The 13,233-nt window shown below is 41.4% G+C and overlaps 1 protein-coding gene across 13 annotated transcripts in view; it reads right to left on the bottom strand.

Annotated features, from left to right (window-relative positions):
• Positions 1-13,233, bottom strand: part of LOC114071232 (E1A-binding protein p400-like) — a 43,878-nt gene that overhangs the window by 28,331 nt on the left and 2,314 nt on the right. For 5 of the 13 annotated variants that reach the window (XM_027908991.1, XM_027908990.1, XM_027909003.1 and 2 more), the window contains 12 exons: positions 12,545-13,120; positions 10,300-10,410; positions 6,713-6,803; positions 6,183-6,290; positions 5,096-5,475; positions 4,599-4,904; positions 3,776-3,961; positions 2,520-2,660; positions 2,335-2,413; positions 2,000-2,052; positions 1,353-1,410; positions 618-707 (listed from right to left, as the gene is read on the bottom strand). In XM_027908991.1, the coding sequence (XP_027764792.1) occupies positions 618-707; positions 1,353-1,410; positions 2,000-2,052; positions 2,335-2,413; positions 2,520-2,660; positions 3,776-3,961; positions 4,599-4,904; positions 5,096-5,475; positions 6,183-6,290; positions 6,713-6,803; positions 10,300-10,410; positions 12,545-13,120 (2,179 nt within the window). Of the gene's footprint in view, positions 1-617; positions 708-1,352; positions 1,411-1,999; positions 2,053-2,334; positions 2,414-2,519; positions 2,661-3,775; positions 3,962-4,598; positions 4,905-5,095; positions 5,476-6,182; positions 6,291-6,712; positions 6,804-10,299; positions 10,411-12,544 lie in introns of all 13 variants that reach the window. The other 8 variants (XM_027908995.1, XM_027908997.1, XM_027908996.1 and 5 more) reach the window with 5 other exon arrangements.

Raw genomic sequence — 13,233 nt, 5'->3', positions numbered from 1 at the left:
CTGCTTAATGGGATGCTCGTCTCTAAAAATCAGCAAAGCTTTCAGCATGATAAGTGACACCATCCCTATGGGATGCCTTGCACACATCAAGCTCAGCACAGCAGTTATGTTGCTAATGAAAGAGAGCTGCCAGCCAGAGCATCATCCCTAAAAACCCCCTACACTCAAGCATTTACACCCCTCAAGATCAGTGCCCCTTCAGACCAGTCACAAAACCCTTCTGAGATACTCAAGACAGCAGATGATAAACTGTTCATCTGATGCAATCCTGGTTTTATGTGTTTATCCTGCTCTGCTAGAACCCAGGTTGAAAATCCTGCTGTAAGGTTTCAGTGTGGTGCTTCAGTGGAGAAATACTTTTTCCCAAGCCACCTTGTGTGGTAACTGGCTAAAAAATCCATGGACTGCTTTACAAAGTACAGATGTCCATCATCATCTTATAAAGGACCTGCTGCAGCTCTCCAAACAGAAAAAAATAAATACTGACTGCATAGGACTGAACATCTGAATACACTCAGCTTCTCACCTACAATCCCCTTCACAAATACAATAATTGCTGCATGTTTTCACCTGTTGTTTCAGAGCCCATCACAAAGAACCACAAGCCACACACCTACCTTCTTTGGCTAGATTGGACAATTCAGTTTGATGGTTTATGTTTCCCTCTTTAGCTTCTTGTTCTTCAATTGTTTCTTCTTCATCTTCAACTGCAAGAAAAAACAAATGCAAATCTTGGCATTCAAATAATAATTCAATAATTCAGGAGGTTTGTATTCAAAAACACCCCTGAAGTGTACTAGTACAGACTATTGTAAGCCAGCAGGATTTAAAAACAAAGAAACAGGTATGGAAAAGAAAATCTGAAAACAACTAGATGTAAAATTAAAAAGGTAAGTGAAAAGGAGAGAAGCACTTCTGCCTCAGGACAGAAGGTAGTTCAGTGCTTATTAACAACGTTCACCAGAGGTTATTCTGTAGCTTTAAACAGGGGACAGCCTTTATCAGAAACACAACACAGTTGTCATCACAAGAGAGGACCTAAAGTAGATGGATATTTCAGTCTGAAATCCTCAAAAGAAGTTTAAGACCACTAGTAAGGTTTGATAAATGAAAGAACGAGGACAGAAGGAGTTAAAATCCACCAACAACAATGGCAATGTATTTTTCAGGGAAACTCTTCTAAGGACAATTTAATATTTAATTGACTATCTCATCTCCCTGTGAAACAGATGAAGGTTGGTATTTGGTTTGTGAAAAGCACTGTAGCCATGCAGTAACAGGTTGAAAATCTGTGGTTTTAATACACAATTTATGTGTTATGCTATGGATGCACAATTTTGGAAGCCACTTACCTTCCTCATCAGTCAAAGATGTGCTTGCCTTTCTTTTCCTTCCAGATGATGAACCCCCCTAGTATTAAATAATGAAAATATTTAAAATCACAGACAAGAAATATAAGCAGGGGGTTTCGTTTGTTTTTTTAAAGAAAGCAAAAAATGCCTTGCAGTCACAACAGCATTTGCTGATAGACCCCTAACACCTCTTAGCACTTTCCTGGTTACACAGGAACAGAAACTCTGCTTCTGTATTGAAGGGAGTGTGTAAATCAGCCACTGCCAGAGTTTGTGGGTAAATTATTCAGGCCCAGCTGTGCTCCAGAGCCACAGTACACTCTTGTGTGCTGTAATAGATGAAACTCCTGCCCAAGTCTGGCATCTAATTTGTACAGCTTTTTGGTTTTCAACTTTGGATGAATGATTCAAAGCCACTGAAGACATTTATCAATCACAATCCACCTCCCTGTTGAAAGCTGGGGTTCCTAACCAGAAAAAAATTAGATTTGTGCTTGTGGCTGTATGTTTGTCAGTAATTACAGTGAAATCTGCTCATCATCATCATGTATGAAAAAAAAAAATTACTTTTACCAAAACTGTTTCACATATGTAGCAACAATACTTAAATTAATTTGATGGGTTTTTTAAGAAACAGAAAGACTTACCATTTCACTTTCTTTTTCCAAAAAAAGGTCTTCTGCAGCTTTTGCATCCTTACCTGGAAAATTATTACACTTGATGTATGCACTAATCACTCAGCAATTTTACATTCCTTATGTGAACTTTTGAATGTATTCAACATAAAACACAGGAATTATTAACAAAATCTAGCACACAACCATAAAACTCCTGTAACTCATCCTTCAGATCTGTTCACAACCTTTTATTAGCAACTCACAGTTCTATCACCAACAAGATTAACCTGCACTGAGTGAAATTATATAAAAAACACCAGCATCAGTCCTGAGACTGCATTTCTTATAAAATGGAATACAATTACCTTTCCTTGAAATTCTCTTTAAATTCAAAGCTTTTTTCCTTTTCTCTTGAAATTCAATTTGCAGTTTTATTTCAACAACCTGCAACGTAAACCAGGACTAGTAAAGCGCTTACATTTCATAAATAAATCACTGAAGATGAAAAAACAGCACAGCTTGCACAAGTCTGAGGAAGTTGGTACTTCACCTGCTCAATGTTAGACCAGAAATATTCTATTTCCCTGGCAATGGATGCAGCAATTCTCCTCAGTTTGTTCTGTTCCTCCCTTTTAGCTCGCTCTTCGTTCAGCTTCTTCTCTTCATGATAACGAGCCACAGTTCTTACCATCTAAAACACCGTGAGATGCTGAATTAGGTTACCTCAAAATACATTTACTGCATTCCTTAACATCAGAGTGGTTATCAGCAGCCAGACATTGACCATGTTTACACACGTAGCACTTACCTCCAGTATTTCCAATTTTTACCAACAGACATGAAACTCAAATAAAATAAAGAAAATACAAGACCTATAAACAAGCAATCAAGTAGGAAACTCTCAATTGGCTCTCTCTCAAAACAAAAAGGATAAAAACCCCTCCTGAAAGCGGCAGCAAACACACAAAACTGTTCTGTCAGACAGCAAATGTGAAGTCACAGAAATCACACCACAAAATGTCACAGTGCCAGAGGAAGGATCATTTCATATTTGCCCTTCCTGCTTCTCCTATTCTTAAAAACCTACCACTGGCCACAAATGGAAATCCAGATTTTAGTTATATGCAAAATACACAGCAATTTAAACCTTCAGTTGTTCTGTTCATCACCCTAAGCTGGTCATAAACGTATCAAAACAAGGTGCAACATTGCTGGAATCCACAGAAAACTCTTGCTTGTTCTAAACAAACAGACTTTACATATTTCATCTCACACCACCCCAATTTCCAGTCCATTCCTGAATTCCCACTGTGCTGCTCTCTTCCCCTATGGAAACAGTTCTCTACCACGTTTCCACTGCTGTCTTTACTCTTATTTTTTTTGTGAGATTAAGAGAGAAGAATTAGGCAGGCAACCACACCTAGTGGAAGTTATTTACAAAATTCTGTATTTACTCTTCATTGAGAGGAAATAACTAATTTTTGAGAGACTTGATAGCTCTATTTTTTAAATGTGACCCAGTCAACATATTGAGTGGGTCCCTAAACAAGCTATTTGATTTCCAGTGGAATAAAATCCACAAAATCCTGAACTACTACTTGCATCCACAATCCATACAATTATCTAGCCTTTTTCAAATGCTAGAATATCCAAAGCTGACAAAAAGGTTTCCCATTTGGGTTAAAAAACAGTGCCTCATCTTCCCATCACTTCCATCTGTAGGAAAAGATACTCAAACAGCTTTGCTACCAAGCTGAGTGGTACCAATATTGCTTGTTCTCAGTTAAAAAACGTTTTTTTAAGTACCTTCTTAGCAGTTGCCATCTTCCACTTTCTCTCTTGGGCAAAATCAGTTGCCATCCACTGCATTTCTTCCAGCAAATAATCCCAGTGAGATTTTGGCCTTGGAGCCTCTTGGAGTTTTGGCAGTCGCCTCGGGGACCACAAACCTTCCTTCCTCAGTTCTGCTATTCGCTGATGGATTTGATTTTCCTTCAAAAGAAGGACAGGTAGTTACAGTGAAGCTGCAGAATGCACCTGAAGTAGCGGAATCATAGGAAAATAGCAATTGCTCCCACTTCTTTAAATTAATTGACTAAATTCAACTTAAAGAGAATCATAGTACTTTGACCTGTATTACAAGAGGCACTTTGTTAAGTAAAAAAGGCCTAGTGGACAGCACAAAAAAATTATATGACATGTGCAAACTGCCATCAAAAAATCCTTTTATAAAAATTAGACTGGAATTGCATATGTATTTATCCACAGAAGAGAAATATATCTTCATTATCAATACTGCTTGATTTTGCGGAAAAAGAAACAAGTTCTTATTGAATAAGGAAAACAATACCTCCAGTTAATTATAAAAACAAGGTTGCAGTCATCTCCAATGAGTAGACAGAATCAACAGAAAGAACTCAACAACACTATGAAGACCAGGAAGTTGCCTTCAACTTCTCTGAATGCCCATAAAAACAAAACTCAGCATGTAAAGCAGTTTAAAAAAAAAACAAACACCCTCTGCCACAAAACCCAGCCATTTTCATAACTCAAAACACATCACTCGTGTTGACTGTTACTGTGTGTTAACTGTCCATGGGTTTGGGGGAAAAATTAAAGAGTATCTTACCAGCTTTACTTGCTCAGCAAGCTTGTCTTGAGAGTTCTCCTGCGGCACCGCTGCTGCGTTCTGAGCTGGGCTCTGTGTTTTAGGGGCTGCTGCTGCCACTGCCAAGCCTGGGGGTTTGGATGCAATGGGAGACAGGGACTTGGTGGTGGCTGGAGAGGTCCTGGTTGTTTGCACCGGGTATGGAGAAGGGGGGGTTGTGCCTGAGACCGTTGCTGGCGCCGTGGATGAGGTAGGTGGGGCCGCGTTTGCCGTGAGACGCTGGGAAGGCTGAGCAGCATCGGCAGACGGTCGTGTCAGAGTCACAGTCTGCCCAAGAAACACACTGGATGAGTTCAGGGTTTGATACTTGGTCTACACTACAGCAGAACACAATGAAGAGTTTAACCGAATAAAAAATGTACACCTGCATTTTTATAAGGAAAGGATTTAAGTGTCCACTAGAATTAAAAAATGAACATCAAAACAAACGCCTTTTCACCCCAGTAAAGTTCCCATACCTGTTGCTGTGCTGCAGCTTGTGGCTGTGACACTTGGCTTGGCGTCTGTCCTTGCACGTGGATTGCTGGTGGCACCTGCTGCTGGAGCGGCGCTGGAAGCGGAGCGGCCGTCAGGGGCACGCTCTGAGGCTGGATCTTCACCTGAATCTGAGGCTGAGCCGGAGCCTCCACGATCTGGGGCTGCTGCTGGGAGAGCTGCAGGGTGGCTGGCAGGGATGTCATGGGCACACTGGTGGGCTGCAGCCTGCCTGGCAGCTGGGGGGGCGGGGTGTGCAGGCTGGCCGCGTTCTGCACCGGAGGGCCCTTGGAGGGGTCGTACTGCTGCTGGCTCTGCTTCTGCCCCGTCAGCTGCACCGTCTGAGGAGTGGGAGGCATTCCACCTGCAGGGCAAGAGGAAACACAGCACAGATGAGATCAAAATGTCCAGTTCTCTCCCTACTGATATAAAGAGGAAATCAACTGCAAGTAGAGCGTTTTGTTACTTACTTTGCCACAAGACACCATCACTTGAAAATACCACAGCACAATCACAAAATAAATCACCATTACAATAAACAACAAAGTACTTCATGCACGGGACTGTAACTAAAATTTGGAGCACAGCAACTACAAAAGAGCATGTCATTACAGGTCTTCTAAACTTTGTGTACTCAAAAAAAAAAAAAAGACTGGTGAGCTAATGGAATTTAACCTAAAACAACAGCATCAAGTCTAAACACTACTTAGTTCTTAATGCATTCACTCTAACACGCATATTCTAAAGCTTGGCATGACTAATGAATAAAAATTTTTCGTGGTGTTCAAATTAGGTGGTTTCCTTTCCATAAGTCATTTGGCTCAGCTCCAGAATTCTCAGATCAGCCATTTTGCATCAGCACCTGTGACGTTTTTCCATGCCCACATGCACCTTTGGAGCCCGTCACTCAGCTCCTTCAACAAACCAGGCATTGCATACCAAGTATTAATTTACATGGAGAAGCGTGTGGTGGGACTAGGATCTTGGAAGGCCGGAAGCCCAAGTTTCTAGTGCCATCACCAACATCTCCTTGTGAAATTAATGTGCAATTGGCATGTGGTGACACAGTACCTTGTGCCGTTGGCATTAGCTGTTGCAGAGGAACTCCTGAAGCCACACCCGGGTGCTGAAAAACCATCCCATGACGGCCCACTTCAATTCGTGGTCTCTTAGACGAATCTGTGATATTCAAATTCCATTTATGGCACGGTACAGTGGAATGGGGTCAGTTTTACAAAGCAAACCACTACACATGATTCCGACATCAGCTCAGAAAGCTACAACTACCAACACATGTGTAGTATTCAGGAAGAACATGCTCTGAGGGGCAGTCAAGCCCCTCTGACTTCAAGCTGGCCATCTCCAATCTTCTCAGCCAGAACAATCAGCCTAACAAAGTCTCCATGCCTGCCAGACCCAGGCCTATGTACTGTGAGTGGAGTGCGCCCTTCACACAGCGCCATTCACAGTAGATAGTCCTGAGGATCCGGCAATTCCCGAGGTGAGGCAGAACTGGACTGCACGATTTACAGAACAGTGGGCTCCGTTCGCTGTTTGGAAAAAAGAAAGAACCAAAGTGCAACTGTGCCAGTGGGACGTACCTGCTGGTGCAAGGGCCTGCTGCTGCCTCTTAAAAGCTTCAATCTCTATGGTGCTCACAGCCCCCGTTCCTGCAGTCCCTGTATGCGTTTGCTACAGGGAAAAGAAAACAAACCACACAAGTTCAATCTGTAAATGGTCTGACAGCAGGGTATAATTTACAAACGGATCTAAAGAGCAGCCAGCATAGAACAAATCCTTCAGAACAGCTGTAGGAAAGGAAACAAGATTCATTCAATAGCTGCTATCAGGTTTTAGATGTCCCCAATGCACAGATACTCGTCGTTCAGATTAGATTTTAAAATGGGAACTAAACTGATGAAGTTGGTTATACATATATATATCTACACAACCACATTTTGTTGAAATTGATATCAAACCCAGGAAAATGGGATATGCAAAAACACCCCAGTATTTTGTATTACTTTTTTTTAATATATGGAAATTTTCATTAGTGTATTACCTCTGTATGAAACATCAGTAACACACAACTTAACTCCCATCCTGAAAACAGTTTATTAATTGAGTCTCTACCACTCTCACACTCCAGATAGAGCTCTCTGAGAGTCACCCTTGAAATATTTCAGGAAAAACTGCTAAAACTCAGAAGATGGAATAAAAGAACCTCAGCCAAGTTACACAAGTTCCAATTCCAGTTTTCCAGATGCCAGACTGGTACCTGTTTGCACAGCTGGCAAAATGAGTACTGCAAATAAAATCAGTGAGGAGAAACAATATTGCCATGAGGGTAAGGTGACATCAGAGCTCACCAGAAATTACTACTCATTTTGTCTGAGCATAAACAGCACACAGGCTATGAATTTACAAGCCTGGAAGAGCACCACTGATACTGAGATGCAAAAGGAATCACTGGGGTCTGATCCAGCAAGTTTGGAATTTCGCTTCAGTAAAATTCAGTGGCAGTTTACATGCAGGATCACTGAAGCAAGTTTGGGTATATGACAATTTTGTGCTCTCTGGATCCTCAGCATACTGGCAAGCACTTATTAATGTCCATCAGTGTTTGTGCAAGCCCAATCCTTCCAGTGAGTTTCCAAGTCATATTTTTAAATTCTCCTCAATATTTTGCCATGCTATACCGATATTCTACTTAGCATGTGAAAAGTAAGGGCTATCCCAAAAAATGTCTTAAGAGATTCCATCAGAAAACACTCCATACTTTAAAAATTCCATACTTTACGCATGACAGTCTCTAGGTCCTGGGAAATCAGCTAATTTAGCACTCTAGTTCTCAAAGTGTAATTATCTGATGGTGAGAGCCTTTGCCATGTGGAGTTACAGAAAGGGTTGTGAAAATTTTTCATGACAACATAGCAAAGACAGGAATTTCCTGTAAGAATCTTCCACTTTATTCACAGGTAATAATTCTCTAATTTTTAATAGAAATTTTACCAATGTAAACTAAATCTACAGAAGTAAACATCAGCCTATATTGAAATAAAGTACAGCAGTCACATCCTGCATCTTCAATGTTTCATCAGATGGTATTAACACATTGACACAGACAATGTCACCTACAATGACTGGGTTTCAAACCCTCCTTCTTGAGCTGAATGTTATCTCATGGCACTCAGACTCAATCAATAGCTCTGAATTAATAACATTTAATCTCTTTGCTGCTGTGAGGGCGTTTGTGGCCACTCCAGAGATACAGCTAGAGCCCTAAGATGTAAATTTTGGTTTTGAGGATCTCTGACTCATGCTCGTCCCTGATGGTCATGGTTCACTGCCATCTCACACTCCACAGGATTAAGTTTTCAAATATTTGCCTTCTCACAAGGCTGACATGCAGCATATTTCAAGTCCAACAGCCAGTGTCTGGCTTGGACATTTACAGAACTTTACAAATCCTACACTTGGACACTTATAGGACTTCAAAAATAAGTCACAAGAACTTATTTTGTATAATGCTACTGAATTAACCAACAAATTCACCTTACGTCCCATTTGCATCAAATGCTTTCTGAGACGTCAGTTTAAGAAAGTAAATCCTCCAACCTCCCCTTCAAATGCCATTTATCTCACCGGCACTCTCACTCTGGATGAACACAAACTCACAGTTTCAGGCTGTATTTCTATTTAGGATTTTGGACTGACATTTTCTTTAGAATATGCCTCCCAGCTGTCTGCATTATCACCATGTCATTTAGGAGAGGCACTTCAAAGAGCAGAGACGTTATGCCTTTATAAACTGGACTCACATACCACTAACATTAGACTAAAACTGTCCCAACTTTAATTAAAACACTGCAGCTCTCTGGAGGTCATGATTATGCAGCACACCCACAATAATCACTCTGAGTGCTGCACTTATGCACTCAGAGGTGAATGGGGATGCTGATTGGGACACATTATTTCTCTGCAGACAGTTGCAAAGAGACTGATGGAAAGAGATGCTGCTTTCTGTTAGCAGCTTGTGCCAAAAGGTCATTATCACACAGTTTTGTACGTTTTTAGCATGAACCAGTTCCTCTGAAGCTGGTCTGAAATGGTACAATAATTTCAGGAGCAGTTCACCACTGCTGTAGCTACAGCGTGATGATAACCCTACTCACCACAATAAACAACCTGATATAATATTACATGTTTTAAACTCAAAGTCTGACTATCTAAGGAGCCATTGAAAGATGTGTCAGTATTGGCCATCAGGAAGAGCTCTCAGTGCAAGTCCCCTCACTACACAACTCTGCACAGCAGCACAGGGAACGTGAATTTGGTTACACACAGGAAACACAACCCATTTCATAGCTCATTGAACCTCCATTTTCCACAGCAGATGAAGGCAGTGCAGACTGTACAGCTGAATTAGGGTATGTTATTCTCAGGGTAAATAACAATGGTGTCTGGGTAACACAGAGCTGAAGGCAGCTGCATAAACCCACATTACCCTCAACTTAAAAGTTGCATCATCACTGATCCATAAAAATTTGTACTGATTATCACATTTCTTCACTTTCTTCAGCATTCCCTCGTGGAAAAAAAAAGGAAAAAAATCATTAAAAAACACTTATATAGTAAAAATAAGACCTTCTGTTTCTTCTTCCCAACGTTTATGGTAGAGCTAATGGAAATCAGTTCATTAGTTAAAAGAAACTGTGTCAGAGGGTTAGTATTGTTGTTCAAAACATTTCAGGGAAGGCAAATCCAAAACCTTCTGTAGCCACACTCAAAACCTTTAATACATAAGGGGGAAAAAAAAAAAAAGAAAAGAAATTTAGAAGAAATCCACAATTACAATGCCACAGACACAGAATCCATATTATCACTACGCAGAATGCACAAATGAACCAAATGCATTAGGGAAACAAAAGACAAACAAACCAAAGTGAAAACATTCAAGCTGAAAGTTAATGAAATAAGCCAGCAACCTGGAGACAAAGCTTTAACTTCCTCAAGGCTTCAGTTATACTGATGCATTTGAAGACTGCAAAGGTTTGTTTTGTTTTGTTTTGTTTAGATGATAAGGGATGGGCTTTTGGGAAAACTCTAATTCATCTAAGAAATATCAAATCTGAATGAAGAAAAAAAATCTGGGATGAAACTACATTTTAGAACCATTGAAAAGTACCTGAAATGGTTGCTGCTGGGATGAAAAAGCAGCAGAAACATTTGGAGGAAGCTGGGTTGCTATAGCGACAGGAGTACCAGTCTGCCCATCCTTTCCTGTCACAACCTTTACCTGAGAGAAATATTTTGGGAAAAAAAAAAAGAAGGGAGAATCATTTTCTTTTTAAAAGTTTTTCTTCTTTTTTTTTTTTTTTTTTAACTGTTCAACACACTCCTTTGGTACTGATGGCACCTCGGTGAAGAGGGGATGATAACTAAACCACCATCAGTGCAGCTTGGTTTGAGCACAGCCCGTTTTTAGAGTTCTGTCTCACTTTTAATAGCAGAACAGAGCACAGCCTTGACTGCTCGTAGTGACTACTCATTTGTCACTAGAAACCTTCTCTTCAATGCAGTTAACATAAAAAGTGTGGTTTAAATTTAATGATTGCTGCTGCTAACGGACAACAAATTAGCATGACAGACAGTTTGAACGTAAGAGAGCTTCAACATTCATTTAAGCAATGAGCACAGCCACCATTCGCTCTGCCCTCCAATTCCCAAAGGGATCAACCTTTCCAGGCAAGGGATGAAGCGCAGTTGCTTTAGCAGGAAGTGATAAAGAGGGGGGAGGGGGAAATCAAACAGAAGACGACAAAAAAAAAATACAAAGAAAGAACATACTCAAAGGATGTCTTAATACTGCAGAAGGATTCATCACTTTGAAACACTCAAAGGCTTTTGCTGTTGCGTTTTTGCAGGATTCTCCAGCAGTTACAGGGAAAGTGGCTCCCACAAACAAAAGAGGATCTACCATGTGAAGTGCAGCAAACTCCAAACACAGAGGGGCAGAGCCTCAGCCGATGTAAAGTGTAGCAGCACCACCGGCTTCAATGAACCTGCACAATTCACACCCACTAAAGAGCCCTCAAAATGTGCTGACGGGAGTTAAAAACACCTGGTACTTCAGCTGACAAACACACAACCCAACAAGAACATCCAAACAATTTGACAAAACACAAACCAGGTGGAAAAAAAATAATAGTGAATATCCACTGCCAATAAATTACAGTAACAGGCTTGCTTTTATGTTACTATATAGAGGAAGAAATTATTCCTTCAAAATTATCAGTAACCATCACAAGCAGAAATATATTTTTCCTAATCAAGAAGTTCAGACAACAAAGCAGTGAACAACCTAAACTTCAGCTGCTAAACTGTTAAGATTTCCCATGAATTCCAACTGAACATAGGACTGCTAATGATTCACGCCTAACAGTCGTCAACTTTCACTGACTGCACTCGTTACCATCAGGTACTCAAAGCAATACAAATTTCTTTACATAACAGGTTTGCCCTACAAACTGGCAGCTCTATACCTGTAGAAATCTTCACAAGTTTTAAAAGGTATTTCTGAGTGCCAAGTGATGCAGGGGCACCACTTACACCCACCCTGCTGCAACCACTGGCCGTGTAGGCTCCTGGGCAGGCTCTGAGGCAGCACTCACAGGGTGCTGGGGCCCAACAGCTGCACAAACAGCTACAAACGTGCAGGAAAAGCTGCGGAGCACCTTGCTGTGGCAAGTTTGTTTTAAGTCATTTGACATTATTAAACAATGGACTCAAGTTAGTTCGTAATTTAAGCACTTGTTAATGACCAGTCTGTAAGTGCTGGTTGTTCAATGGTTCAAACCTGCACAGAGCTCCAGGGCAGCCTCAGTAACCTGATTCACGACCATGGACATTATGATTCACATGCTCCCTCTGATTAATTAGATTAATTCAGATTTTTTTGTTGCCACAGCAATACTGAGTTTCAGTAACATCTATCTAACCATAGTCACACGAGTCAAATACAAGTTAACCTCCTGTAACCCCTTCTGCTTGTTCTTTCTTGGTTTGTGTAAGCCTAGGAAGTGAAATTTAAATGACAATTCCTAGTCATGTCTATTCTGACAGTTTAAATCGGCTTCCACACTAATACCACCTTTATTAGTGTGCTACTAACCAGGACAACAAAAGCTCCTTTCACCTCCCTACTCTTTTCTTTCAAACACATTTATCTAAGAGCACACTCAAACTGACCCATCGACTCACACTACCTACGAGAACTGCATTCTCTGAGGCCACCTATGAAATGCAAAACTGCCATACTTCACCAAGGAAAAATGATTTTTCAGGTCCTGTCACGTTCTTTAATATGTCACAATCCAGATGTTAAAACTTCATTCTTTTATTCCAAAAACGTTAACCAACACATCTCTTACCTCATCATTGATGACCTCGGATTGTTCTTCTTCTTCTTCCTCCTCTAGATCCAAGTCATTTTGCCTCAGGTATGCCTGGAGTGGAACACAATGTTTCTTCTTGAAAGCTAAAAAGTCCATCATATTCCCTTGAAGATGTTGCAGGAAAAACAGTTCAATCAAACATTCCTTAAAAGTTTCCTTAAGAATTTCCATCTGCTTATGGTGATGATCCAGACACAGTTTCCTCATGTGAGCGGTCTCTTGGTTGGCAGGAGGAATCTCCTCCAGCTTTTTGGGTTGTTTTTTCACTGCTGTGTTAGCTGTAGGAGTAAGAGGAAGACTCGACAGCCCCTGTGGCACAGTGGCCCGTGAAGGACTCGTGGGAGGAGGAGGTGATGTCATCCCAAACGCACCAGGTCCTCCAACTCCCGCTATCAATCCACCAGAAGTCCTGTCAAATCCGATGGGTCTCCCCAGCTGCTGCCCTTGAAGCACTTGCTGCTGCTGTTGCATGAGCTGCCCTTGGATGATATTGCTGATCTGGGGTGGCAAGCTGGTCGTCGTGATGTGGCCCGGGCTGGTCAGGGACTGCATGTTGGCCCCGCTGGCCACGGGGCTCTGAGGGCCCAGGTGGTGGATGGTGCCCCCAGACTGCGAGTGGGGCTGCGACAGCCGGCGCTCCCTCACCGTGGCCGGCGCCCCCGAGG

This window comes from Empidonax traillii, unplaced genomic scaffold (genome assembly GCF_003031625.1).
Source record: "Empidonax traillii isolate 1590-97213 ecotype Southwest subspecies unplaced genomic scaffold, ASM303162v1 scaffold1905:size50868, whole genome shotgun sequence".
Taxonomy (NCBI): domain Eukaryota; kingdom Metazoa; phylum Chordata; class Aves; order Passeriformes; family Tyrannidae; genus Empidonax; species Empidonax traillii.
Note: the sequence above shows the minus strand (reverse complement) of the source record. Positions and strands in the feature narration are given on the sequence as shown.